Below are 27,111 nucleotides of genomic sequence, written 5' to 3'. Positions count from 1 at the left end.
TAAATGTCGTTCCACTTCATGATTGTGTCCCACTTGTTGTTGATTCTTCACAAAAAAATACAGTTTTATATCTTTATGTTTGAAGCCTGAAATGTGGCAAAAGGTCGCAAAGATCAAGGGGGCCGAATACTTTCGCAAGGCACTGTAACTAGTGCCTTGACGAGGGGGAAAAAACAATTTAATCTATTTTAGAATAAGGCTGTAATGTAACAAAATGTGGAAAAAGTCAAGGGGTCTGAATACTTTCTGAAGGTACTGTATATGTGTATAGACAGTATATGAGTAGAAAAGGTGTGTGCAGCAGTAATTATATAGGATGAGCCTTAACTAGAATACAGTATATGCATATGAAGTGGGTAAAACAGTGTGTAAAATTATATTGTAGTAACCAGTGGTCAATTATATTGTAGTAACCAGTGGTCAATAACTTTGTACATACGGCAGCAGTCTCAAAGGTGCAGGGTTGAGTATCGGATGGTAGCCAGCTAGTAACAGGGACTAAATTCAAGGAAGGGTACTGGGCGGAGGCCAGCTAGTGGTGGCTATTTAACAGTCTGGTGGCCTGGAGATAGAAGCTGTTTTTCAGTCTCTCTGTCCCAGCTTTGATGCACCTGTACTGTCTCTGCCTTATAGATAGCGGGGTGAACAGGCGGTGGCTCGGTGGACCAAGCCAAATTTCATCAGAGTCCCGAGGTTGAAGAGGTACTGTTAGGCCTTCTTCACCACACTGTCTGTGCATGGACCATTTCAGGTTGTCAGTGATGTGGATGCCGAGGAACTTGAAGCTTTTCAACCTCTCCACTCCGGCCCAGTCAATGTTTTTCGGGGCATGCTCCCTCTGCTGGTTCCCAAAGTCCATGATCAACTTCTTTGTTTTGTTGACGTTGAGGGAGAGATTGTCCTCCCTCTAGGCTGTCTTGTCGTCGTTGGTAATCAGGCCTACCACTATTGTGTTGTCTAAGAACAAAATGATTGATTAGGAGACATGCGTAGCCACTCTGTCATAGGTGAACAGGCAGTACAGGAGGGGGCTAGGCACGCACGCACCCTTGTGGGGACCCCGTGTTGAGGGCCAGCGTAGCGGAGGTGTTGCCTACCTTTAACACCTGGGGTCGGCCCGTCAGGAAGTCCATAACCGAGTTGCACAGGGCAGGGTTCAAACCCTGTGCCACGAGCTTAGTGATGAGCTTGGAGGGCATTATGGTGTTGAAGGCTGAGCTGTAGTTGATGAACAGCATTCTTACGTAGGTTTTCTTGTCCAGGTGGGAGAGGGCAGTGCGATGGTGATTGCGATTGCTTCATCCATGGATCTGTTGGGGCATGATGGAAATTGTAGGGGGTTTAGGGCACAGGTGTCAAACTCATTCCGTGGAGGGCCAAGTGTCTGCGGTGTTTCGCTACTTACTTGTACTTGATTGATGAATTAAGTTTGATAGTTAGTAAGGAACTCCACAACTGGTTGTCTAGGGCTTAATTGAAAGAAAGAAGAAAAAAAACCTGCAGACACTAGGCCCTCCATGGAATGAGTTTGACACCCCTGGTCTAGGATGTCAGGTAAGGTGGCGGTGATATGATCCTTAACTAGCCTCTCAAAGTACTCCATGATGACGGAATTGAGCGTTACAGGGCGAGATGAGTCATTTAGTCCAGTTACCTTCACTTTCTTGGGTACAGGGACAATGGTGTACATCTTGAAGCAAGTGGGGACAACACACTGGGATAGAGAGAGATTGAGTATGTCTGTAAATGCTCCATAACAACATTGTGGAAGGACCTCCAAATATAATTGCTTGATTTAATTAGGCCTGTTCATTTCTGGCTCAGATGATACGTTTTAGGAATGGTTGGGTCATCCAAACAAATGTAAAAGGCTATTATAGGGTATAATTTATCTACACCAGTGGTTCCCAAACTTTCTATAGTCCCTACCCCTTCAAAAATTCAAAATCCAGCTGCGTACCCCCTCTAGCACCAGGGTCAGCGCACTCTCAAATGTTGTTTTGCCATCACTGTAAGCCTGCCACACACACACTATAAGATACATTTGTAAAACATACGAATGAGTGTTTTTGTCACAACCCGGCTCATGGGAAGTGACAGAGCTCTTACAGGACCAGGGTACAAATAATAATATAATAATTCATAATTTTGCTCTTTATTTAGCCGTCTTACATATTAAACCTTATTTGTTCATCAAAAATTGTGAAAAACTCACCACAGGTTAATGAGAAGGGTGTGCTTGAAAGGATGTTGGGTTGTTTTGGAGAGTCTCAGTCTTAAATCATTTTCCACACACAGTCTGTGCCTGTATTTAGTTTTCATGCTAGTGAGGGCCGAGAATCCACTCTCACATATGTACGAGGTTGGAAAGGGCATCGGTGTCTTAACAGCACGATTTGCCAAGGCAGGATACTCTGGGCACAGCCCAATCCAGAAATCTGACAGTGGCTTCTGATTAAGTGGACTGGAGGCAGGGCATGAAAGGGATAATGAATCCAGTTGTTTGTGTCGTCTGTTTTTGGGAAAGAACCTGCGTAATTGCGTACCCAACTCACCCAGGTGCTTCGCTATATCACATTTGACATTGTCTGTAAGCTTGAGTTAATTTGCACACAAAAAAATCATACAATGATGGAAAGACCTGTGTGCTCTCCTTGTTAATGCAGACAGAAAAGAGCTCCAACTTCTTAATCATAGCCTAATTTTTGTCCTGCACATTGAATATAGTTGCGGATTCCCTGTAATCCTAGATTCAGATCATTCGGGCGAGAAAAAACATCACCCAGATAGGCCAGTCGTGTGAGAAACTCGTCATCATGCAAGCGGTCAGACAAGTGAGAATTATGGTCAGTAAAGAACTTTAAGCTCGTGTCTCAATTTTAAAAAACGTGTCAATTCTTTTCCCCTTGATAACCAGCACATATGTTGTAAAAGTGTTACATGGTCACTGCCCATACCATTGCATAATGCAGAAAATACATGAGTTCAGGGGCCCTGCTTTAACAAAGTTAACCATTTTCACTGTAGTGTCCAAAACGTCTTTCAAGCTGTCAGGCATTCCCTTGGCAGCAAGAGCCTCTCGGTGGATGCTGCAGTGTACCCAAGTGGCGTCAGGAGCAACTGCTTGCACACGCTTTACCACTCCACTATGTCTCCCTGTCGTGGCATTTGCGCAATCAGTACAGATACCAACACATCTTGACCACAAGTCCATTTGATGTTACAAAGCTGTACCGTACTTTAAAAATATCCTCTCACGTTGTCCTGGTTTCCAGAAGAGGATGTCTTCCTTAATTGACCCCCCATAAACATAACGGACATACACTAGGAGCTGTGCCAGGCCCGCCACTTCTGACTCATCCAGCTGTAACGCACAAAATTCATTGGCTTGTATGCAAATAAGTACTCCACAATAGTATGGGGATTGCCGATCCTAGCCACTCGGTAGCTCACAATATCAGACGCTTCTAGCCCCTTCTTATTAATGGTATCTGTTGCTTTTATACATGTCTTACTGCTCGAAAGTCGTCTTCATTCTTGCTCAAAAAAACTGCAGTGGCTTATTTTTCAAATTGTCATGTTTCGATTCTAAATGTCTGCGCAAGAGTGAAGGTTTCCCGTGAGAGAGTAACGGTTAATGTGATTGGATGTTAATTATTTGACTAGGCTACCTGTATTTGACATTGTGTTGTTATTTCGCTGAATACAAGATGTTTAAATTTCATTTTTGGCAGTGAAACAAGGATACTCAGGCGAAGAAAAAAAACTCACCCAAATGTACGTATAGCCCGTTGGAAATATAAATGTACTGTTTGAAAATGTGAAGAAAAAAACATACACTGCTCAAAAAAATAAAGGGAACATTAAAATAACACATCCTAGATCTGAATGAATGAAATATTCTTATTAAATACTTTTTTCTTTACATAGTTGAATGTGCTGACAACAAAATCACACAAAAATGATCAATGGAAATCAAATTTATCAACCCATGGAGGTCTGGATTTGAAGTCACACTCAAAATTAAAGTGGAAAACCACACTACAGGCTGATCCAACTTTGATGTAATATCCTTAAAACAAGTCCAAATGAGGCTCAGTAGTGTGTGTGGTCTCCACGTGCCTGTATGACCTCCCTACAATGCCTGGGCATGCTCCTGATGAGGTGGCGGATGGTCTCCTGAGGGATCTCCTCCCAGACCTGGACTAAAGCATCCGCCAACTCCTGGACAGTCTGTAGTGTAACGTGGTGTTGATGGAGCGAGACATGATGTCCCAGATGTGCTCAATTGGATTCAGGTCTGGGGAACGGGCGGGCCAGTCCATAGCATCAATGCCTTCCTCTTGCAGGAACTGCTGACACACTCCAGCCACATGAGGTCTAGCATTGTCTTGCATTAGGAGGAACCCAGGGCCAACCACACCAGCATATAGTCTCACAAGGGGTCTGAGGATCTCATCTCGGTACCTAATGGCAGTCAGGCTACCTCTGGTGAGCACATAGAGGGCTGTGCGGCCCCCCCAAAGAAATGCCACCCCACACCATGACTGACTCACTGCCAAACCGGTCATGCTGGACGATGTTACAGGCAGCAGAACGTTCTCCACGGCGTCTCCAGACTGTCACGTTTGTCACGTGCTCAGTGTGAACCTGCTTTCATCTGTGAAGAGCACAGGGCGCCAGTGGCGAAGTGGCTGTAAAAGCACAACCCCCACCTGTGGACGTCGGGCCCCCATACCACCCTCATGGAGTCTTTCTGACCGTGCAGGACGTTTGAGCAGACACATGCACATTTGTGGCCTGCTGGAGGTCATTTTGCAGGGCTCTGGCAGTGCTCCTCCTTGCACAAAGGCGGAGGTAGCAGTCCTGCTGCTGGGTTGTTGCCCTCCTACGGCGGCCTCCACGTCTCCTGATGTACTGGCCTGTCTCCTGGTCGCACCTCCATGCTCTGGACACTACACTGACAGACACAGCAAACCTTCTTGCCACAGCTCGCATTGATGTGCCATCCTGGATGAGCTGCACTACCTGAGCCACTTGTGTGGGTTGTAGACTCCGTCTCATGCTACCACTAGAGTGAAAGCACCGCCAGCATTCAAAAGTGAACAAAACATCAGTCAGGAAGCATAGGAACTGAGAAGTGGTCTGTGGTCCCTACCTGCAGAACCACTCCTTTATTGGGGGTGTCTTGCTAATTGCCTATCATTTCCATCTGTTGTCTATTGCATTTGCACAACAGCATGTGAAATTTATTGTCAATCAGTGTTGCTTCCTTTGATTTCACAGAAGTGTGATTGACTTGGAGTTACATTGTGTTGTTTAAGTGTTCCCTTTATTTTTTTGAGCAGTGTATATTTAAATGTGAATCACATTTTTATTTGGCGTACCCCTGACTGCGTTGTTCTTACCTGGGAAAACATGATCTACATTAAATCACTTCTTCTATCCTTCTTGCTAAAGTTGTAATAGTTGCATAATTTCAGTTTGTGACAAAACGAGCAAGCGGAGTGTAGAGAATCATTGTACCGTCTAAACCGCTGTGAAATATATTTTCCATAACATAATATTGTATTTTCAGCTGTTTGAAGCTGGTGTACAAAACCGAAAGTAATAAAAATATAAAAAACTTAAGAACGGGGAGCATAGAAAAAGAAACGCATCAAAACAGATCTACAGTTTCTTAGACTTGCTTTCAATGAGAATGACATATTTATAACTAAAATGTCTGTGAATTTGGTTGGGTTGTCCAAAACATTACATATTGCAGCTTTAACTAAATGGGGAGTAAACATGCATGACAGTTTTACTAAACTCAGCAAAAAAAGAAATGTGCCTTTTTCAGGACCCTGTCTTCCAAAGATAATTAGTAAAAATCCAAGTAACTTCACAGATCTTCATTGTAAAGGGTTTAAACATTGTTTCCCATGCTTGTTCAATGAACCACAAATAATGAATGAACATGCACCTGTGGAACGGTCGTTAAGACACTAACAACTTACAGACGGTAGGCAATTAAGGTCACAGTTAGGAAAACTTAGGACACTAAAGAGGCCTTTCTACTGACTGAAAAACACCAAACGAGAGATAACCAGGGTCTCTGCTCATCTGTGTGAACGTGCCTTAGGCATGCTGCAAGGAGGCATGAGGACTGAAGATGTGGCTGGGGCAATAAATTGCAATGTCTACTAATGAGACGTCTAAGACAGCGCTACTGGGAGACAGGACGAACAGGACTGACACTTTTGATTTTGACACCGCCTTAGTTCAGGGACACATTATTTAATGTGGAACTTGTTCAGTGTATGTCTCAGTTGTTGAATCTTGTTATGTTCATACAAATATTTACACATGTTAAGTTTCCTGAAAATAAACACAGTTGACAGTGAGAGGACATTTCTTATTTTGCTGAATTTAGTTGGTAGCCACCCTAACTCGACCATTATCCAATTATTTATTGCCCCAGCTCTGGTGCATCATCATCAGGCTGATCCATAGCTGATGACATCAGTTGTTGTCCCGTGTTCTACACAGTGGAGTCCGAAACCGTAAGTACCGCCTAATCACTAGCCTTACATTATGATAATGCAGGACAGGACACCTCAGCCACGCTATTTAAACCGTGTGGTTACTGCCTCGTGTTTTTCCTTGCTGACGATACAGCCACAGCCTTCCACACGTCTGACACGTGCAGTGAGAGAAAAGCGTGACAAGTAAGTTACTGGGCCAATCAGTATTTATGTAGTCACTGAGTGGTTATATTCTCAACCAATGAGAGCGTTTTTTTTACCAAGTGCTAACCAATCCCGGCCGTGCACACATTTCAGCACGTGTAGCGCATGGTAGCAATTCACATGTTGCCCCTCGCTGTACTGAGCACTGAAAGGTAAACGGAATTTGAAAGGAGGAAACAGTACGGAGACGTTGAGAATAGAGGACTCTTACAACTAGAGCGCGCAATCAACATCAGTGTTAGTCATATATATTTGAAAATAAGATCTTATCAGAATTGCAATAGGAGAAGGAAATAGCAGATATTCAACTAGTTATCAATTTGACTGTTTTATTTGATTGTTTTGATATCGGCTTCATCATAAAAGGTAAGAGATATATCGGCTATAGCCTACTGTGCCTTATGTTTTTCTTTAGATATTTTTTACCCCAGTCCTATTTAAGCTCGATTAGAACTGTCAAATGTGCTCTGTTGGTTACAATAATTAAGCAAATAGTAAAATCATTATTGGTTGTCCCTGAAGTATGCGCTGGTTCAGGATCAGCTTTTCCAGCTCTAGCCCGAACCTTCCTTTGGTTAACGCCTTAAACCAACCTGGAATCAGTTCATGGCTTTAGTTATCTCTATGTATGTCATCTATATATTATTTAATAACTGAATACAGTAAGTATTTAAAGAAAAGGCATAGGGGATTTATGAGAAGCGTTCAATGAACATTGACAACTTTATAATGCGTGAAACAATGTAGTGTGATGCAGCCTCTGGCCTTTTGTTGCAGGGTAGTCAATTAGTTTGATGTTAAAATGGTCAGATGTTTGAATTGTAACTAATAGCTGACATAAAATCCTAGAGCGATACAGCCAAATCCCACTGGACAGGGTGCGTCACCCCTCCACACAGCACACGATCACATGTATAGATAGCAACGCAACAGCTCGTGGAGTTTGAACCAATATCAGTAACTAACAGCATTCCTTCTTGAATATTTATTAGGGGACACACCTACTAGTATTCTGGAACGTGACGTGAAACCCATGAATTTGCGTTGTTATTGTTTTTTTATTTGTTATTGTTTTTTTATTGATCGTTTTTTAAAATGTAAATTGGGATATAGGTATGTCTATGACTGTCATTTTGTTAAAGGGGGGGTTTACTACATGCCGGACTTGTTGTAATGCCTAGGTCACCATTAACTCTACATCAGCTATTACTAATTGTAATATCCCTTGGGACTGACCTGGTATGTTCTCTCTCTCTCCAGGGATGCATTTGTTGAGCATGTCCACCAAATGGCCGTCCTACGACTCCCGCTCCTCCACCCCCAGCTTCCTCCTCAGCGAGAGCGACGTGACGGAGGACGAGGCAGACATTGATGTCTTCACCTCCGAAAGCGAGGGAGATAGCTCAGGGGGTGGCAAGACCTGCTCGGTAACATTCCCCCTGGCCGGGGGTGGCGAGGCAGCCCCAAGGTTACACTGGTCCATGGCTGGGAGTGGACAAGCGGAATGCTTTCCCCACACCAACATCTACCCATCCATGGTGGCGTCCTCTTGCAGTGCTGCATTCTGCACAAAGGAAAGCACAGAGGAGACCACACAAGGAGACCTGGCCTTCGCTCAGAAAGTGAGTTTTTTTTTTTTAAAGACTGATTTAAACATACTTTGTTACTGATTTTCTCACCCAGGGACATTATCAGACTGAATATATTGATGTTTTCTGTTTCCCTTCTCTCTCCTAGTGTTCAGAGCTACAAAAGTTTATCAGACCCCTGTTGGAGCTTCTGAATGGACTCAAGACGGGGAGATTTGAGAGAGGTCTTAGCAGTTTCCAGTCGAGCGTTGCCATCGACAGACTACAGAGGATCCTGGGTATTCTTCAGAAACCTGACATGGGGTAAGCAAACCATCATGTGCATAGCTAGCAGGAACTTATGGTGTAGTCACACATTTACTTTAAGTGTTTCATGTCATAACATGTTATTAATGACAGTACTCCTCTTTTTCCACAGAGAGAAATTCCTCCGCACACTCCTGCAGGTAGAGATGATGCTGAAGATGTGGTTCCCCCATGTGACCCCTGTCGCTGCCAGCCAGAACCCCACACCCAGTCTTCCGCCACGATGGCACCAAAATCAGCTGTGTATGCCAGTCAAAGTGGGTCTCTTACTGCTCTAGCTATCACTGTTTAATATGTAATTGTCATAATGATTCCCACAGCAATCTATAATATGTAAGACTTGTATCTAATTTATGTTTTTCTTCACTCTTGCTCCATCAGAAGCGCAAGCTTAGCTGGTTGGACTCTGATTTCCCCAGTGCCGCCCCACCCAGCTGCAAGCGCCTGCAGTGTGAGGACAACTACCAGGAAGTGACCTCACAAGACTTTAGCCTTTTGAGCACAGACACTTATAGCCCGTCATGTCTGACTGTCAGCAGGAGAAGAAAGGGAAATAAGAGGCTTGAAATTTCACCTTGCTCTGCATGTGGTAGCCCAGCCACACAAGACAGCCGTGTCTCCTCCACCCATCTGGTCTTTCACTCACATCAGCTCTCCCTCCATGGACATCAGCCACGGAGGTGCCACAGCGGGCCTGGCACAGTGAAGACACAGACCAATATCAGTGGGAATCCAAAGGAGGAGTCAATCTATTCCCACATTACTAAGGTCTATGAAACAAGAGCCGGAGTAGAAGCACAGACACGTAAAAGTGGACATAAAACTGAACTCTGAACTTATTGCACCTTTTAACCATCTTTCATCCACTTTTGTCTGTGTTGGAGAGTTCTTTTTTTTTTTTTTTTTTTTAACTGAAATTTATCTGGGAATATTTTTTTATGGTTGATATGATAAAGCAGTGTTTAGTAATAAATAAAACAAATATATATAGTGTTACATTTTTATTTTATTTTAGACTTGTCAACAAAAATAGACATACAGTCCAATCACATGAAATACACTAAAAAAAGATTGACCTCAACACACAGTTATGATAAAGTTATCAATAGTAGTACATCTTAAAACACGGACAATACAATGAAAAACAATACAAGAACCTGTTAATCCTTTAGCTGATGCAGCACAGTGAAAAAAGGCAGCTGAATGTATAAGGCTTGCTATACCACCTCATTGATTGTAAACCATGCCGTACAACTGGCACTAAACCACTGCCAACCAGTGGCAACAAAACCATTTATTTATTACACAGTTTAATGTAACTATTGACTAAATCCACCTCAGTGTGAATACTAACTACACCAGTAGCATACGATTGGAATGAAGTCCATTAAGAACTACAAAAGAGGAGAAATAACAACTATGTTAGATTTATTGTATTTCTCATAAAATAGGTCTGGGTCTGGAATGGGTCTGTTCTGAAAAACCTGGATGCAGACAGGGATTCCCTATTACATTCTAATTGGCTTTATAACTGTATCTAAACTGCTTTATAACTGTAAATCTATAGTATACATTTATTTAACTAGGCAAGTCAGTTAAGAACAAATTCTTATTTTCAATGACGGCCTAGGAACAGTGGGTTAACTGCCTGTTCAGGTGCAGAACGACAGATTTGTACCTTGTCAGCTCGGGGGTTTGAACTTGCAACCTTCCAGTTACTAGTCCAACACTCTAACCACTAGGCTACCCTGCCGCCCCCTTACTTTTTGATACATTTGATGTCAGGTTTATTCTATGGTGTGAAAAGAAAAATATTTTGAAGAATACACTGCCCAAAAGTGATTTGCACTTGAGTATTTTACTTTCGATAACAAAGGACATTCCACTTTGTTGATAAATATTACTATTGTGATGACGCAAAACACCTCATTTTTAATCTTCTAGGAAGGTTTCTATTGGATTGGGAGAAAATCCCCCAAAAATATTTAATTAGGCCATTTGAACCACAATGTTTTTGCCTAGCAAATATCATTCATGTTGAATGCCACTTTATCCCTGGCCACTTTCAGAGAGTCTCTCTTGAGTTGTAACTACCTCGATGGGAGTAGGCAGGAAACCAAGAATAACTGGGTACTGACTTGATCTACCAACTTAAAGAAGATTTCTGGATAAAAACGAATACAGACAACTGAAGCTGGTAGTATGTGTTATTGTTCCTAACCATGCTGAGGAAGGCCCAGGTCATGGACAGCATAGGAGAGAGATCTATTCAGTTGTAAACACAGGTAACTGTGTTGAGGCAATGCACAACCCTTCCTAAAAGCTGGTCATACATCAGCCAATTGTGGAGTTGTCTATTTAGATATTTCCCTTAATACTCCTGCTTAATTAACAGTGTCCCGTGTGGCTCAGTTGGTAGAGCATGGCGCTTGCAATGCCTGGAGAAGCGTGTCTGTTAAATGACTAAAGTGTGACATTAAAAAAATCGAAATAAAATGTACATTTCTAAATAAATAGGGCCTATGTTTTGGACATTTTCTCTGTTTATCAAAAGAGGACAAATGGTTAGGCTGAGAAGGATACTTCGCTGTTTTATGTTATCTTCCTTTATTCAAGCCATTTCCTTTGCCTCCTTTCTTCCTACCTTTTACCCAATACCCTCTATCACATTTTTGGGTTGGACATAATATAATTGTTTTTTGGTTACACACAATGTACTTGTGCATAATATTTTATATAAAATTGTTTGAGAGCTATATTGTTTTTGATAAATTGTACCCTTTTTGCTGAAATAAAGTAACGTGTTGGTTCATCAGAACTTGACGTCTGACACATACATTCAAATTATTTCCCCGAACATCTGAGCTGATGTAGAATGGACTGTGGCCCTGCTAAATGAGAGTTCAGGTAGGCCTCCGCGCTACAGCAAGAAAGTAGAAGGGGTGCTCGACAACAATGACAAAAATACAACAAAATAGCCTACCAAGAAAAACTTCCAAATGGACAACCGGTAATTTGAGGCAGGAAGGAGTTGGGAGTACTCAACGAAAAATGCAGAGATACATTTCTTATTTGCTGAAGCTTTATTCCATTGTTAGGATGAGTGCAGGTGACTGATGTCAAGCTGTCAGTCACCAGTACTCGTCCTACTTCTTTCAGAGGAAGACATCAGTTTGGCGTCGAAGCGTCAGTCACCTGTACCCATCTCAACGATGGATTAAAGGGGCAATCTGCAGATGCTATATTTGGGGATTTATAAATTAATGATATATACCCATTGATTCTTGAAGAATGTAACTTTTAAATGCCTCATGGGCTTTACACCCCATCAGAACCTAAAATATAAGCTTGTTTTAAACCAATGTTTACTCTACTGTTTACTCCAATGTTTGTACTCCAGTAAATTACTCCAGTATATTGTTTCATCTGTGGATAGGCCATTTAAAGCCTGAGCAATCTACAGTATCCAGCTGCAGTCCTGCAGCATGGCCTGTCACTAAAAGTGTCCTTTCACTTAAACCCTATACTATTAACTAGCTACTTTTCCTTTCCTCCTTTCCTAGTTCTCTTTCTTCCTTTCCCTTCCTAGCTCCTTTCCTCCTATCCTTTCTGACCTTCCATTCCTCCTTTCCTCACTCCCTTTCCTCCTCTCCTAGCAAAATTCCCTTTCCTCCTTTAATAGCTTACTTCCCTACTTTCCTTTTTCTTATTTCCTTTCCTAGCTTCCTTTCCTCTTCTCCTAGCCCCCTTTCATCTTTTCTTTCATAGTTCTCTTTCCTACTTTCATTTCCTAACCTCCTTTCCTAGCTCAGTTTCCTCATTCCTTTCATAGCTCCCTTTCCTTGTTTTCTAGGTCCCTTACCTTAACTCCTTTCCTAGCTTCCTTTCCTAACTCCTTTCATAGTTTTTTGATTTGATTAAAAAAAAAATACATCCACTGTGGATACAGTATAATGCCATTAAAATCATTGACGATGACACAAAAACTATTATTATCCATTGTGGAAAGAAGGAAAAGACATTAAGAAAAGGAGGAAAGGAAGATAGGAAAGGAGGAAATTAAGCTAGGATAGGCAGAAAGGAAAGGGAGTAAGGAAAGGAGGAAAGGTAGCTAGGAATGCCAAGAAGGGGAGGAAAGCAAGCTAGGAAGGAAGGAAAGGAAGATTGGAAAGGAAAGGGAGCTAGGAAAGGATGTGAGGAAAGGAAATGAGGGGAGGAAAATAAGGAAAGGGAGCTAGGAAAGGAGGAAATTAAAGGAAGCAAAATGTGTATAATAGCATAAGATTAGCTACAAAACTGTACATTTTTCTGTCTGCCCATGGCAAAAGTGTAGAATTGCAGGAAGTTGGCTTTTTTTCCGGGTGGTGGGGCCTCCTGAAGGTAGATTCCCTGCGGCCTGTGTGCGGTTTTGTGACATGCAATGATGAGCTGGAGGACTGTAGCTATTTAGCCATAGGGTGGCGCTACATTCACATTAGTCAGTTTTTAGGTTTCTTGAAACGACCAACCAACTCTATAATAAGACAGAAACTCAATAAATTCCTTTGTTGCTGAATTTGTTGAAATAAAAGCAAGGACATAATAAATACTATCGTTAGTAAATACTGAAATAACTTTATGTACTGTTAAAACAATAGCAACTGATTTATGCATACAGCCAGCGCGGCACCATACTTTTTTATAACTAACCGAAGATAGACCAGACCCTGTCGTTGGAGGGGCACAGGGTATGAGCAAGCGAATCGAGGAACTCGGGAGAAAGAGAGCGCGCTTGTTTGAAATGGAAGAACGTTGCGGCAGCGATTGATAAAGAATAACATCAAGACGAAGCAGCTGCTTCCTGGGGGTTCGTGCTGATTGTACGGAGATTGTGACAGCCGGTTAAATGGCATCCCTTGACAAAGCAAGAACATGTACACTACAGTTTCACATTTTTACTACACCTACTAATTCAAGGATTTTAATTTATTTGTAGTATTTTTTTACATTGAGCAATGGACATTAGACCCCAGAGTCCAAATTGGAGATTTTTGGTTCCAACCGCTGTCTTTGTGAGGCAGTGTGGGTGAATGGATGATCTACACATGTGTATTTCACAGTAAAGCATGAAGGAGGAGGTGTTATGGTGTGGGGGTGCTTTACTGGTGACACTGTTATTTATTTAGAATTCAAGGCACACTTAACCAGCATGGCTACCACAGCATTCTGCAGCGATATGCCATCCCATCTGGTTTGGGCTTAGTGCGACTATCATTTGTTTTTCAACAGGACAATGACCCCAACACACCTCCAGGCTCTGTAAGGGCTATTTTATCAAGAAGGAGAGTGATGGATTGATAAATCAGATGACCTGGCCTCCACAATCCCCCGACCTCAATCAAATTGAGATGATTTGGGATGAGTGAAGGAAAAGCAGCCAACAAGTGCTCAGCATATGTGGGAACTCCATCAAGACTGTTGGAAAAGCATTCCAGGTGAAGCTGGTTGAGAGAATGCCAAGAGTGTGCAAAGCTGTCATCAAGGCAAAGGATGGCTATTTGAAGAATCTGAAATATAAAACATATTTTGAGGAAGGAAGTAGGTGTGGTGATGTTCTTGGAGTCCGAAGCTTGCACCGAGGATCAGGATATAGATGAGTCTGTGACAGGAGGAGTGACGTTTTTGGATAATCCGTGCCTTTTGGCTCATCCGTTTATGGTTTCAGGGTGGCCAAAAACAGAGTTGGGTGCTGTGGAATCAGTGAGGGTAACCAGAAGTGGTCTTGTGATAACTGTTTGTTTCTGCTGGTCAGAGGGAGCAGGCCCTCCGCGTTAAACGAATGGGGGCAAGTGATGTGAATTGTTTTGCTCTCAAGAAATGGGTGCCACTGAAAGGAGTGATTACTGGGGTAGCGGTAAATGTGAATGCTGACCAACTGAAGGTTAAGATTCCTGGTGTTTGTGATGCTAGTTGTTTGGTGCGACGCAGACAGGGTGGCGTGAGTGGAGATCCCAACAAAGTGATGTTAGGATATATACAGCTGAAGTCAGAAGTTTACATAACCTTAGCCAAATACTCAGTTTTTCACAATTCCTGACATTTAATCCTTGTAAAAATGCCCTGTCTTAGGTCAGTTAGGATCACCACTTTATTTTAAGAATGTGAAATGTCAGAATAATAGTAGATAGAATGATTTATTTCAGCTTTTATTTCTTTCATCGCATTCCCATTGGGTCAGAAGTTTACATACTCTAAATTAGTATTTGGTAGCATTGTGTTTAAAATAGTTTAAATTGGGTCAAAAGTTTTGGGTAGCCTTCCACAAGCTTTCCCACAATAAGTTGGGTGAATTTTGGCCCATTCCTCCTGGCAGAGCTGGCGTAACTGAGTGAGGTTTGTAGGCCTCCTTGCTCACACACGCTTTTTCAGTTCTGCCCACACATTTTCTATAGGATTGAGGTCAGGGCTTTGTGATGGCCACTCCAATACCTTGACTTTGTTGTCCTTAAGCCATTTTGCCATAACTTTGGAAGTATGCTTGGGGTCATTGTCCATTTGGAAGACCCATTTGCGACCAAGCTTTAACTTCCTGACTGATCTGTTGAGATGTTGCTTCGATATATCCACATAATTGTCCTTCCTCATGATGCAATCTATTTTGTGAAGTGCACCAGTCCCTCCTGACACTAAGCACCCCCACAACCTGATTCTGCCACCCCCGTGCTTCACGGTTGGGATGGTGTTCTTCGGCTTGTAAGCATCCCCCTTTTTCCTCCAAACATAACGATATTCATTATGGCCAAACAGTTATATTTTTGTTTCATCAGACCAGAGGACATTTCTCCAAAAAGTACGATTTTTGTCCCCATGTGCAGTTGAAAACCGTCGTCTGGCTTTTTTATGGCGGTTTTGGAGCAGTGGCTTCTTCCTTGCTGAGCAGCCTTTCAGGTTATGTCCACATAGGACTCGTTTTACTGTGGATATAGATACTTTTGTACAGGTTTCCTCCATCATCTTCACATAGTCCTTTGCTGTTGTTCTGGGATTGATTTGCACCAAAGTACGTTCATTTCTAGGAGACAGAATGTGTCTCCTTCCTGAGCGGTATGACGGCTGCGTGGTCCCATGGTGTTTATACTTGCGTACTATTGTTTGTACATATGAACGTGGTACCTTCAGGCATTTGGAAATTGCTCCCAAGGATGAACCAGACTTGTGGAGGTCTACAATTTTTTTTCTGAGGTCTTGGCGTATTTCTTCTGATTTTCCCATCGATGTCAAGCAAAGAGGCACTGTGTTTGAAGGTAGGCCTTGAAATACATCCACTGGTATACCTCCCATTGACCAAATTATGTCAATTAGCCTATCAGAAGCTTCTAAAGCTATGACATCATTTTCTGTTTAAAGGCACAGTCAACTTAGTGTATGTAAACTTCTGACCCACTGGAATTGTGATACAGTGAATTATAAGTGAAATAATCTTTGTTGGAAAAATTACTTGTCATGCACAAAGTAGATTGCCAAAACTATAGTTTGTTAACACTTCTTGCCGCACCGATCCCTTTAGCAGGATCATTTTCGTCAACATCCGCTGAATTGCAGAGCGCCAAATTCAAATTAAATTACAAAAAATATTTAATTTTCATGAAATCACAAGTGCAATATACCATAACACAGTTTAGCTTGTTGTTAATCCACCTGGCGTGTCATATTTCAAAAAAGCTTAACAAGCGAAAGCAAACCAAGCGTTAGGACAGCTCTCTCAGCAGACAAAACATTACAAACAGCTAGCAGCAAAGTAGATTGGTCACGAAAGTCAGAAAAGCAATAAAATTAATCGCTTACCTTTGATTATCTTCGGATGTTTGCATTCACGAGACTCCCAGTTACACAATAAATGTTTGTTTTGTTCGATAAAGATTATTTTTATATCCAAAAAACTCAATTTGGTTGGCACGTTTTGTTGAGTAATCCACAGGCTTGTGCAGGTCACGACGGGCAGATGAAAATTCCAAATAGTATCCGTAAAGTTCGTGGCAACATGTCAAACATTTTTTATAATCAACCCTTAGGTTGTTTTTACAATAAATTATTGATAATATTTCAACCGGACGGTAGCTTTTTCAATAGGGGAGAGAGAGAAAAGGTCTGTGCGAGCAAGAGAGAGAAAAGGCGTGTGCGAGCAAGGAGGCCTATAAACCTCACTCAGTTACCATGTGGAAGCCATAGGGAAAGGAATCTGGTTGATATCCCTTTAAATGGAGGGAAGGCATGCAATGGAACAGAGAGGTTTCAGAAAAACAGCACTTCCTGGTTGGATTTTCCTCAGGTTTTCGCCTGCAATATCAGTTATGTTATACTCACAGACAATATTCTGACAGTTTTGGAAACCTTAGATTGTTTTCTATCCTAATCTACCCATTAAATGCATATTCTAGCTTCTGGGCCTGAGAAATAGGCAGTTTCATTTGGGTATGTTTTTCATCCAAACATCAAAATACTGCCCCCTAGTCTCAAGAGATTTTTTAACAAGAAAGGTGTGGAGTGTTTCAAACACGAGTTTTAATGAGTCCAACCTAAGTGTATGTAAACTTCCGACTTCAACTGTAAGTTATCAGGGCCCTGGACGTTCCGCCACCCTAGGTGAGACAAAAATCTTTCATAAATGCATGTAGGGCCTAGTTTCGCTGGAGCTGTGTAAAAATAAGCTTTCTGTCAATGACCCAGCCTTAACGAATTTTGTTTATTTAAATATCAAATTTGATTGTCCAATATACATTTCAGCATTTCTTCATTTTGTGGCCCGTCTAGAGTGACCTCTTTCCTCTGCTGTTGTGCTGCATTACAGTCATCAATGTTTTCTCTCGGTAGCTGTCCATGGTCCTGAAATCAAATCAATGATACCCAGAATTTCCACAAACTTCAGGAAGTTCCCATTATTTGGTTCGTTCAGCCTGTCAGTGGTCCCACGTAATGCAATGTTCTGGGTGGCTTTTACGTGTATCAGGGCTATGAGCCTCTGCAGCACCTGCTGACAGTGGAGAGTCTCTCCGTCAATAGCCCGTTGGGCTTGGGTATCGATAGTTTGCTTGGACACCAGCCTGATCTCCAGCTCCTTCCACCTCTGGAAACTTTCTAGGCGGTCATGCGACTTCTCATGAGAGCTGAGGAGGTTGGACAGATTCTTCCAGCTCCTGGTTCCATCCCTGACCAGCGCAGATTTGCCCTCATGCGAAAAAAAGTTTGCCGCAAAACCAGAAGGCTGTATCGTTTTGCTTGGAATAAACGAGCCATGGTCTCTCCACTCTCTCCCCGTTCGCCATCCTCCTATTGCAGTGGGCCACCAAAAATATTTGTCACCCCTCATCTCTTGGGAAATTTCCCTCCTTTTCCTGATGTGGCCCAGCCTGCACTAAAATATACCGTAAAGATCCATTCATATCTTTTGGCCACTCGCCGGGATCTTTTGGTTTTTTATGTCATCGGGGACGTGGAGCAACAGATCTTAGTCCAGGTCCAGATAGTAGGGTCTCCGCTGGCACTGTTTGGAGGTGTGGTTAGGCCTGGTGCAACCACCTGTCCTTGTCCACCCAGAGAGCTGTCATCATCGGTGGAAGTGGATGGCTCGGACTGCTTTGGTACGCCCTCTTCGCTGCTAGAACCAGCGAACGGGGGCTAGTCCGTCTCTGCGAATGAACGTCCTTTGAGGCTTGTTCTTCTCCACACCGGCTGATGGACATCGCTTCCTGATAGTTTTTGTCTCTTTGACGTGGTAGCAAATTTGGTTGCAAATCTCTGTAGCTTACTTTTAGCTAAAATGATTTCCACTCACCCCCGGCGGTCTAATAGCCAATCAGGGGCGCCGGAGGGTGGCAGCCAATTTCCAAAATGTCGCCCCAAATTCCGAAGTTATAGGTGTCGAGCTTAAGGGCTTGTGACAGTAGTGTGTAGGAGGGAGGTTCCTAAGTGTGAGAAGGGCATGAGACAAAGGAATGTGTAGTGTTGGGGGAAGTAGTGGTACGTGTTAATTGGGAAAGGGGGATACCTCGTCAGTTGTCCAACTGAATGTATTAAACTGAAACGTGTCTTCCGCATTTAACCCAACCCCTCTGAATCAGAGAGGTGCGGGGGCTGCCTTAATCGACATCCATGTCTCCGGCGCCCGGGGAACAGTGTGTTAACTGCCTTGCTCAGATGCAGAACGGCAGATTTTGACCTTGTCAGCTCGGGGATTCAATCCCGCAACCTTCCAGTTACTGGCCCAACACTCTATCCACTAAGCTACCTGCTACTCCATGGGCGGGGTGCCGTGCAAGAGAGGCAGGTTGAGGTTTTCAGGGTTAGACTAGTGCAGAAGTTGTCATGCTGAGCCAGGAAAGAAAGTATAGGAATAGGGATCAAGTGGGAGGTATCCTGAGAGGAGTGGTATGAGTAGTTGATCTGTACCAGTACAGAGGGATAAACCAACCAGTGATATATGTTTCAGTAAGATTGGATTTTTGGCATTTATAACAATGGTTATCAACTGTACTGCAGGGAATGTAAGTCACAGAAAATAGAGGTTGTGGTGGGTGCTGCAAAGAGGTATTTGAGTGTGCAAGACTTGACATCATAAGAGTTGCAGGGTGTGTTAAGTGGTGGTGTCTCTTCCTTTCAGGCTGTTGGCCTGAAGTAGGACTAAATATATTTAAGTAGTGGAGTATGGTATATATATATTTATTTATTTTTCTGAGTGTAGTGTTTGGTAAGGTATTTGTTTAGTTTTTTTTCAAGCAAATCATAAGGAAGTTCTACTCCAGTCGAGTAGGTGGCGTAATGCAACATTTATTGGACCTCATCGAAGAAGAATACCCTGTCGTTTCCAACCGGAGCAAATTAATCATAGTGCGCAGAACAGGCAAGGAGGTGGGCAGAGCCAAGCACGAGCTAGTGAGATCCTATTGGCGCGTTCTAGCATTTATTTGTATATTTCCGTTAGGGAACGCCTACTCTATGAAGTGCGCGTGGGCAATTACTAAATTCCCTCTTGCACTTAAAAAAACTTTGGCAAAGGGTGAAGTCTACAACACGCAGTCCAATCTGTTTCTTACAGATTATAGTTTTGGAAATAGAAAACTGTATGGAGATGAAATGTTTAATCGAAGAGACATTTTGTAGAATTTCGCGCCATCTTCTCCTACTGCCGGCCATTGGGCTTTCTCGTCATCACCATATTTGGTAGTGAGTGGAATCGACGCCAAACGGATGCTTCACATTTATACATCCGCTGAAATATCTGGTTCATTGTTTTATGTGTGGCTTGGCAGTGCAAGGCCCGAAGATGGCTGCAGGATCAGGCGCGTCAAGCGGCCAAAGTCGTGGTTTGCCTGTGGCTCTGGAGTCAACTTTGGACCGACGGTTTCAAGGAGTGTCGAACACAATGGAATCAATTCAAGGACTATCAAATTGGTGCATTGAGAACAAGAAATACCACAGCCTTATCGTGCGTTACTGGATTAAATGGTTGAGGAAATGTGAGTTGCTAATGTTAGCTAGCTAACGATAGCTGATTTGCCTGGCTAGTTTAGCGCTCGTTATATTGCTAGGTTAGCTAATTTTAGCTAGGTAACTGTTAGCTGCATACGTTAACGTAAGTAGCTAGCTATGTTTAGCGAATGTTAACAGTATCTAGTTAGTGACATTGGTGCACAACACAGGAATGTCATGTAAAATGTAATCATGTAATGTACCTTATAGTTAGCTTCTTGGGTAACGTTAAGTAACGCGGGAATGCGCCAATGTGGAACTAGTTAGTTAAAAAGTTAGCTAATGTTGACTTGCGGTGTCAGTTAGCTATCACTAACGTTACTAGTTGTGATGTCTAGCAAATGTTTGTTATAACGTGTCTGGTCAGTTGTTGACAAACAATGGCTTTATTGAGCAAGAATTCTACGCATAGAATTTAACGTTAGTTTTTAGCTAACGTTAGCTATTCTGTTAAGACTGTCAAATTTCTTGACGCCTTTGCCATCCTTGGTTTAACACCTTAAATCAATTGGACTTAGATGTGTCAAACAGTAACAATCAAAATACATGTTAACTAGCTAGATAAATAGTTCAGTAATTAGCCTACACCTTTATAAAATATACAATGTTATTGAGTTTACTGTAACTTCCTGTTAACTACATAGTAGTTATTGCACAATAAAAATAGGTACGTTTTGAGGAGCAGACTAGCCTACCCCAGGAAATGACCAACTATTTTGGGAGCTTCAGTTGTTGTAGGCCTATAGGTAGTGTGTAGTGCTTGTGTACGATAATTGAAGATGCCTGAATGTATTGTTGTTCAGGTCTCCCGGAGACCGGAAATATGCTGTGCCGCTTTTGCTATATGCTTTCCTCTGCTTTTTTGTTAGTGACAGTGAAGCTTTGGTAGTCCATATTTATGTTATGTGCTGTGTTTAAGAATTATTATAATTTTTTAAAGAGTATAGTTATTAGTAAAGTATGCCTAACATGCAGACCAGACAGCTCAGACCAGACAACTCCAATCGGGACTAACAGGTTGAAATATCACTAAGTCTGAGCCAACTATATTAATTTGGGGACAGGTTGATAACCAAACATTTATGGTAACAGCTAGCTTGCTTTTGCTAGATCCATGGATTAAAAATTGGGTTGTTATTTTATCTGAAATGCACAAGGACCTCTACTCTGACAATTAGTACATAGATAAAAGGGTAAACTGATTTTAGTTGCTAGTAATCGCTCCTCCTTCGGGCTTCTTCTTTGGACTTTATATGGAGGTTGGTAATCAACTTTAAGGTGCATTACCATTGCTGACTGGCGTGAGGACCTCAGTTCATTTTACCATCACCCACGTGGGTGTATGTGCCTAAAAACCAATGAGGCTATAAGAGAGGCAGGACTTAATAACGTAACTGACCTCACCGCTCGCGTTGCAAAATAAATGTACCCATACATGTTATTAGATCATTGCACCCACTGCTCACGCGCGTCAACAAGAATCTGCGTAGCCAGGCGCTAAAATAGAACTTGGTTCTATTTGCGATGCGCTGCAAGTCCCGTCTCTCCCATCTCCTCATTGTTTTTTAGGAGCATATATACCCATGTGGGTGAATTGAAAGATGAACTGAGGTCCACACTCCAGCCCAGTTTGTAGTGGTAATGCACCTTAAAGTTGGTTGCCAACCGCCATATAAAGTCAGAAGAAGCCTGAAGGAGGAGAGATGACTAGAAACTAACTCGGTTCACCCTTTTATCTGTGGATTAATTGTCGGAATAGAGGACCTTGTGCATTTCAGGTAAAATAACAACCCAATGTATTTATCCCATGACAAATTAGTTAGCAACAGCAAGCTAAATTGCCTTAAATGTTTAATGCTTTTCAACCTGTCCCCAAATTAATATAATTGGTTCAGATTTCATTGACACTTTTCAACCTGAGTGTCCTGACTGTGGGTGGACAAAATCAACATGCTCACGTGACTGGTCTGGTCAGCATGTAACTCTAAATGACTGTTTGCTGTTCATGTGTAGTTTTTAAAGCCGCAATAAGCAGTTGAAACAATAACAAGAATTGTCCCGGGCAATGTTTCGGTAAAAATATGAGTGATTTGGCTGGGTAAATGTAACCACTCTCAAATTCATAGACAAAGCTATGGATGAAAGTACTGACCATCCATCATACCATTAGTTTTGAAGAGGTATAGTTGGTTTACATTTACAAACATGGGAGCTTATATTTTGGGTTCTAATGGGGTATGACTGTGGAACTAAGCCCATTGGGGCTTTCTTATAGGTATTCAAGAATCAATGGGTAGGTCTACATATAGATTTATAAGTCCCCAAATTGATGTAGCAACTGCAGGTTGCACCTTTTTAGGTAATTTTGATTGTGTTGCAATAGGGGATTGTGAGAGTGAACAAGATACTGCTTGTGAAAGCCTGGGGGGGGGACTATTACACACCTCATAATATTTAAATATGTTGGTGGTTGTGAAGGATCCAATGGATGGATTGGTTCATTGTGCTTTATATTCGTCCACTTAACAAGGTACAGTAATGTTTTTTATGAATTCACAGCACTACACATGCACTAGATTCAAGCATCACTCAAATTCAACGATTTAATATTCAGTCAGGCGGCAGGCCCTGTGTTTGCAATGCCAGTTGTGAATAGCAGCCCCTCCCTGACGTTCATTGCGGTGTTAAAGCTTAATTAGGCTTATTCTGTGTGCATTGTTCAAAGACAAATGCTGACAGAACCTGAATCAACGGTGATGGGTTTTTATTACGCTGATCGATCATTCATAGGCTACACTGAAGGGCCAAGCCACAGTCAATATGTGCTAAAGGTGCATTGCCGTGCAACTTGGAGAAGGGGTCTTTGTGTGATTCCTTCATGGACTTAGTTTAGGAGCAAGTGATTGTTCACTCACTCAAATGAATAGCCTGCTAATTACTCCTGTTTATACCTATTGCCTGAGGAAGAGTACAGTGTTAGGTTGGTATGCCTGGTCTTGTTACTACAGCAGGGAATTAGGTATTTTCACCCAGGTTTAGATAAGTATCAGGATGTTGTTGTGATTGCCTTGGAGGCGGAGCTCTGAGTTTTTCAGCCACCGTGACTGTTTGCTGGTGCTTCTGCCTTTTCAGCACCAGAAGCTGATGTTGGCAATGCTTAAAAATGGTATGATGTAGGCTTAAAGGGTGAGTTTGTTTTGCATGGCCCGGTGCCCCGGGTGGTGGAGATTTTACTTAAGGAACAATGTAGGCCTGAAACCCTTAGAGGTTCTTCCATTGGCACTTTGAAACCAACCCAGGTTGGGCTGGACTTGGCCTAGCTCAAGTTGGTTCCACTGCTTCCAGATAATTAGAAATTATGTCATGTTGCTAGGTAGCCAAAATGTGACTGCAGCTGGCTTCACTAATGTTGCTAGCTAGCAAGATGTTGAATAATTTAATTCACCCTCACTATACTGTAACTAACATTACCCCATACTCCTGCCAGTACAAGCCAGACTCAGCGATGTATTTAGCTTGCTGAAGTGAGCTAGCTAAACCGATTAGCGTCGTCGCTAGCATAACATGCTAGCTAACTTAATTCCTACCGGGGTAGGCCGTCATTGTAAATAAGAATTTGTTCTTAACTGACTTGCCTAGTTCAATAGAAATCTCAAGCCCACGTGCTAGTGATAAGCCAGCTAATCTTTATTTCCAGTTCAGCTAACTTGGATCTATTTGCTAACTAACAAGGTTGAACAGTTGAATTATGAACACACCCTTCTGTCTGTTTGCAAAGCATGTTAGCCTGTCCACTTTGTTCAGATGTTGAACTCAAGTGGCCTACCTTATTTTTCAGAATGAAAACAAGTTGTGTGTTACGGTCATTGCACATTTAATGAAAGACTAGACAGCTAGTATAAGTGTTTGGCTAAAATGCTGCTAGCGGTACCCCAATGCGTTGCGCAATAAACTGAGCATATATTTTTTTCAACATTCATTGATACACTCGTTTTAGTAGTGTCTGCTCTGTGCACAATTTGAGTAGTTTAGACATAAAAAGGGTATCGTGAAGTTAACTTATCCTCTATCACAGTAAAACAAAAATCTCAATGTGATTTGGTATCCATATGACAGATTCTGTTGGACCAAATTCAAATAGCGAGTTGAAACCGCTTGTCAGAGTGAAATATGTGATCTAAACTTTGTTGGAGTGAGAGGCAGGCGTGAGGCTTGTGTGTGTAAACCATAGAGGAAGAGGCGACAAGTCGTCCAAAATAAGTCATGCGTTTCTATGGGCTTATTTTGGACCTAAGCTTGTCGCCTGCCTTCCCGACTTTTGGACAACTGTCTCCCATTGTTAGGGCGGAGACTGTTTGAATGTTAAATGACGAGACAGAGGCATTGATGCGAGTAACCAGTCTTGTTCAATACATGACAACACATCCGGGTATCTCAAGCACCCCGGTAAAACACAAGAGTTGCAGTAATGAACATTTACCAACACATTGCATCACTGTGCCATCCTACACCCATAATATCTTCCATTTAATAAAATAGGACAGGAGGTGTCAATTCACTAACAAAACAAACCTAGTAACAATTTCCAACATGAACAGTTTAGTATTTTTTATTTTTTTCCCAGGTAACAACAACACATTTTGATATTCTCTTCACTTTTATCTATGTCAACAATCCCTGATGGGAAACCTACATATTAAGTATTTTTGGTGGCTGGGACAGACGCCCGCAGCGTGAAAAGACAGGGGGCTTGTCTGCGAGGACTGCGGGTTCCCGCACAGGCGTGTCACCTGAATGTCTAAGGGGAGAATTGATGGGCGAGGGAGCGGCCGACCTGTGATCCCCTGGCTCTTCGCCCAGTGCCTCAGGCCCCATGTGACTTGCTGGGGTTCTGTCTTTTGTCATGCGACCCCTTTGACCATCAGGGTTCTGAGTAGGTGCTGGCTCAGCAATCCGAAGGTCAACCCTGTTACGACGGTACAGTGATCCATTCACTTCGACCAAGTAGGAGCGTGGTGCCACTTTCTGTACACAAGATCCGAGTCTCCAGAGGCCTGTCCGGTCCCCTGGTAGTGGCTTCATTCGCACCGTTTCACCCACCCTGAGCTCAGTTAAGTATTTTGCCGATTTGTCGTAGATGAACTTGGAGACCTGTCTTCTGTGACGTAGCTTCACCAGCACGTCTGTCACCACACATGGCTCCAGGAGAGTGCTGGCTACTGGCAGAGCTGCTTTTAAGCGCCGTGCCATGAGGCGCTGTGCCGGGCTGTTGTCCATGCCTTCTGTCGGGGTATTGCGCCACTGCAAGATTGCTTTCCAGGCATCTTTGCCCTCTCGCAGAGCCTTTTTGCAGAGGTTCTTTGCGATTTTTACTGCGGACTCTGCCTTCCCATTAGCTTTTGGGTGTCGTGGTGATGAAGTGGCGTGCTCGAATTCCCATCCTGCAGCAAATTTTCGGAACTCAACTCCGGAGAATTGGGGTCCATTGTCTGAAATTACCCTATCTGGCTGGCCATAGCGGGCAAACTGAGCCTTGCAGCGTTTGATCGTTGTCTCTGCTGAGAGGTCGGGGAGGAGGTCGATCTCCCAAAAGTCTGAGTAATGATCGACTACCAGCAGAAAGTCTTTGCCACTGTGCTGGAAGAGATCTAGACTTACTATCTGCCAGGGGCGCATCGGTAGCTCGTGGGACATCATCGTCTCTCTGTTGCTCAATGGCATATTCATTGCAGATTGTGTATTTACTGACATAGTCTTTGATTTCACTCTGCATTTCTGGCCAATACAGTGTGTCACGTGCTTGTCTGTAACAGGCCTCACCTCCTCTGTGACTTGAGTGCACACGTGCCAACATCTTAGGGCGCAGAGACCGGGGAATAACGACTCTGACTCTTGAATATTACTCCGTTTTGAACACTGAGCTCCTCTTTGACTGGCCAATATTCTCTGACGGCTAAAGCAGTTTCTTCCCTGCAGTCGGGCCAGCCCATCAGAATTACAGACCTCAATGCCTGGAGTTGCCCGTCCCTGTCTGTGTGCTGTCTGATTTGTATAAGGCGCTGGTCCGTAACATTAAGGTAGTCAGCCTGGTTGATGTGTTCAACATCCAATTGCTCTGTTTGTAAGCTGCACACTGCATGTTGTTCATGCATGGAGCGTGTGTGAGTGCCTGATGCAGTAGCCCTGCTGAGCGTGTCACTCACATACATCTCTGGCCCTGGCTTATACACCACCTTGAGGTTGTAGTTTTGTAGGGCCAGTAGCATGCTTTGCAGTCGTTTTGTGGCATTCAGGAGAGGCTTGCTGAATATAGCAATAAGGGGCTTGTGATCTGTCTCTGCGGTAATATTGTCGCGCCCGTACAGGTAGTGGTGGAAGCGTTGGCATGCAAACACAATGCTGAGGCACTCCTTCTCTATCTGGGCATAGTTCTGCTCTGTTGGGGTGAGTGCCCTAGAGGTGAATGCCACAGGCTGGCCCTCCTGCATGAGGCAACAGCCAAGTCCATACTGGCTTGAGTCACTCTGAATCGTGACAGGTTTTGACACATTGTAGTATCGCAGTACAGGTGTCTGGGTGACCAGTTGTTTTATTTCCCTCACCGCTGCGTCATGTTTTGGGAGCCAATGCCAGATGGTGTCCTTGTCCATGAGCCTCCTCAATGGCTCACACACTTCAGAGAGCCGCGGTAGGAATTTGGCCAGATAGGTGACGAATCCGACGAAGCGCTGCACTCCCTTCACGTCAGATGGGTGGGGCATTTCCAAGACAGCCTTCACTTTTTCAGGATCCGCCTTCAATCCGGTGGAGGACAAGATGTGCCCATGAAAGCGGACCTCTGGCACTTTAAACTGAAGCTTTTTTATGCTTAGCCTTAGCTTGACCTGTCTGCATCTGACCATCAGGGCCAGCAGTTTGGCGTCATGGTCACATTCTGCCTCCTCATCACTGTCCCCACAGCCCACTACGAGGATGTCATC

The 27,111-nt window shown here is 43.0% G+C and overlaps 2 protein-coding genes across 4 annotated transcripts in view; both read left to right on the top strand.

The window, feature by feature from the left end:
• Positions 1–6,809: 6,809 nt before the first annotated feature.
• LOC110510413 (uncharacterized) lies at positions 6,810–11,444 on the top strand. The gene is made up of 5 exons (XM_036971432.2): positions 6,810–7,097; positions 7,992–8,353; positions 8,469–8,623; positions 8,739–8,883; positions 9,008–11,444. Exons 2-5 carry the CDS (start codon positions 7,994–7,996, stop codon positions 9,458–9,460), a joined length of 1,113 nt encoding a protein of 370 aa, XP_036827327.2. The 5' UTR covers positions 6,810–7,097; positions 7,992–7,993; the 3' UTR covers positions 9,461–11,444.
• Positions 11,445–19,486: 8,042 nt separating this feature from the next.
• rprd2a (regulation of nuclear pre-mRNA domain containing 2a) overlaps positions 19,487–27,111 on the top strand; it is a 46,213-nt gene continuing 38,588 nt past the window's right edge. For 2 of the 3 annotated variants that reach the window (XR_005041326.2, XM_036971207.2), the window contains exon 1: positions 19,490–20,118. Coding sequence is in view for 1 of the 3 variants with exons in the window: in XM_036971207.2 (XP_036827102.1) it covers positions 19,896–20,118 (223 nt within the window). In the remaining 2 variants the exon portion in view is untranslated. Of the gene's footprint in view, positions 20,119–27,111 lie in introns of all 3 variants that reach the window. The other variant, XR_005041325.2, reaches the window with a different exon arrangement.

Source organism: Oncorhynchus mykiss, chromosome 30, assembly GCF_057628025.1.
Source record: "Oncorhynchus mykiss isolate SJ-2025 chromosome 30, ASM5762802v1, whole genome shotgun sequence".
NCBI lineage: Eukaryota > Metazoa > Chordata > Actinopteri > Salmoniformes > Salmonidae > Oncorhynchus > Oncorhynchus mykiss.
This window is presented reverse-complemented; position numbering and strand designations above follow the sequence as displayed.

What these genes read in the sequence shown, in the direction of transcription:
- LOC110510413 (XM_036971432.2), top strand. Translation starts at nt 7,994, where the DNA reads ATGCATTTGTTGAGCATGTCCACCAAATGGCCGTCCTACGACTCCCGC. An exon ending in CTTCAGAAACCTGACATGGG is followed by an intron (nt 8,624 to 8,738) that starts GTAAGCAAACCA and finishes CTTTTTCCACAG; the next exon opens with AGAGAAATTCCTCCGCACAC. An exon ending in AGCTGTGTATGCCAGTCAAA is followed by an intron (nt 8,884 to 9,007) that starts GTGGGTCTCTTA and finishes TTGCTCCATCAG; the next exon opens with AAGCGCAAGCTTAGCTGGTT.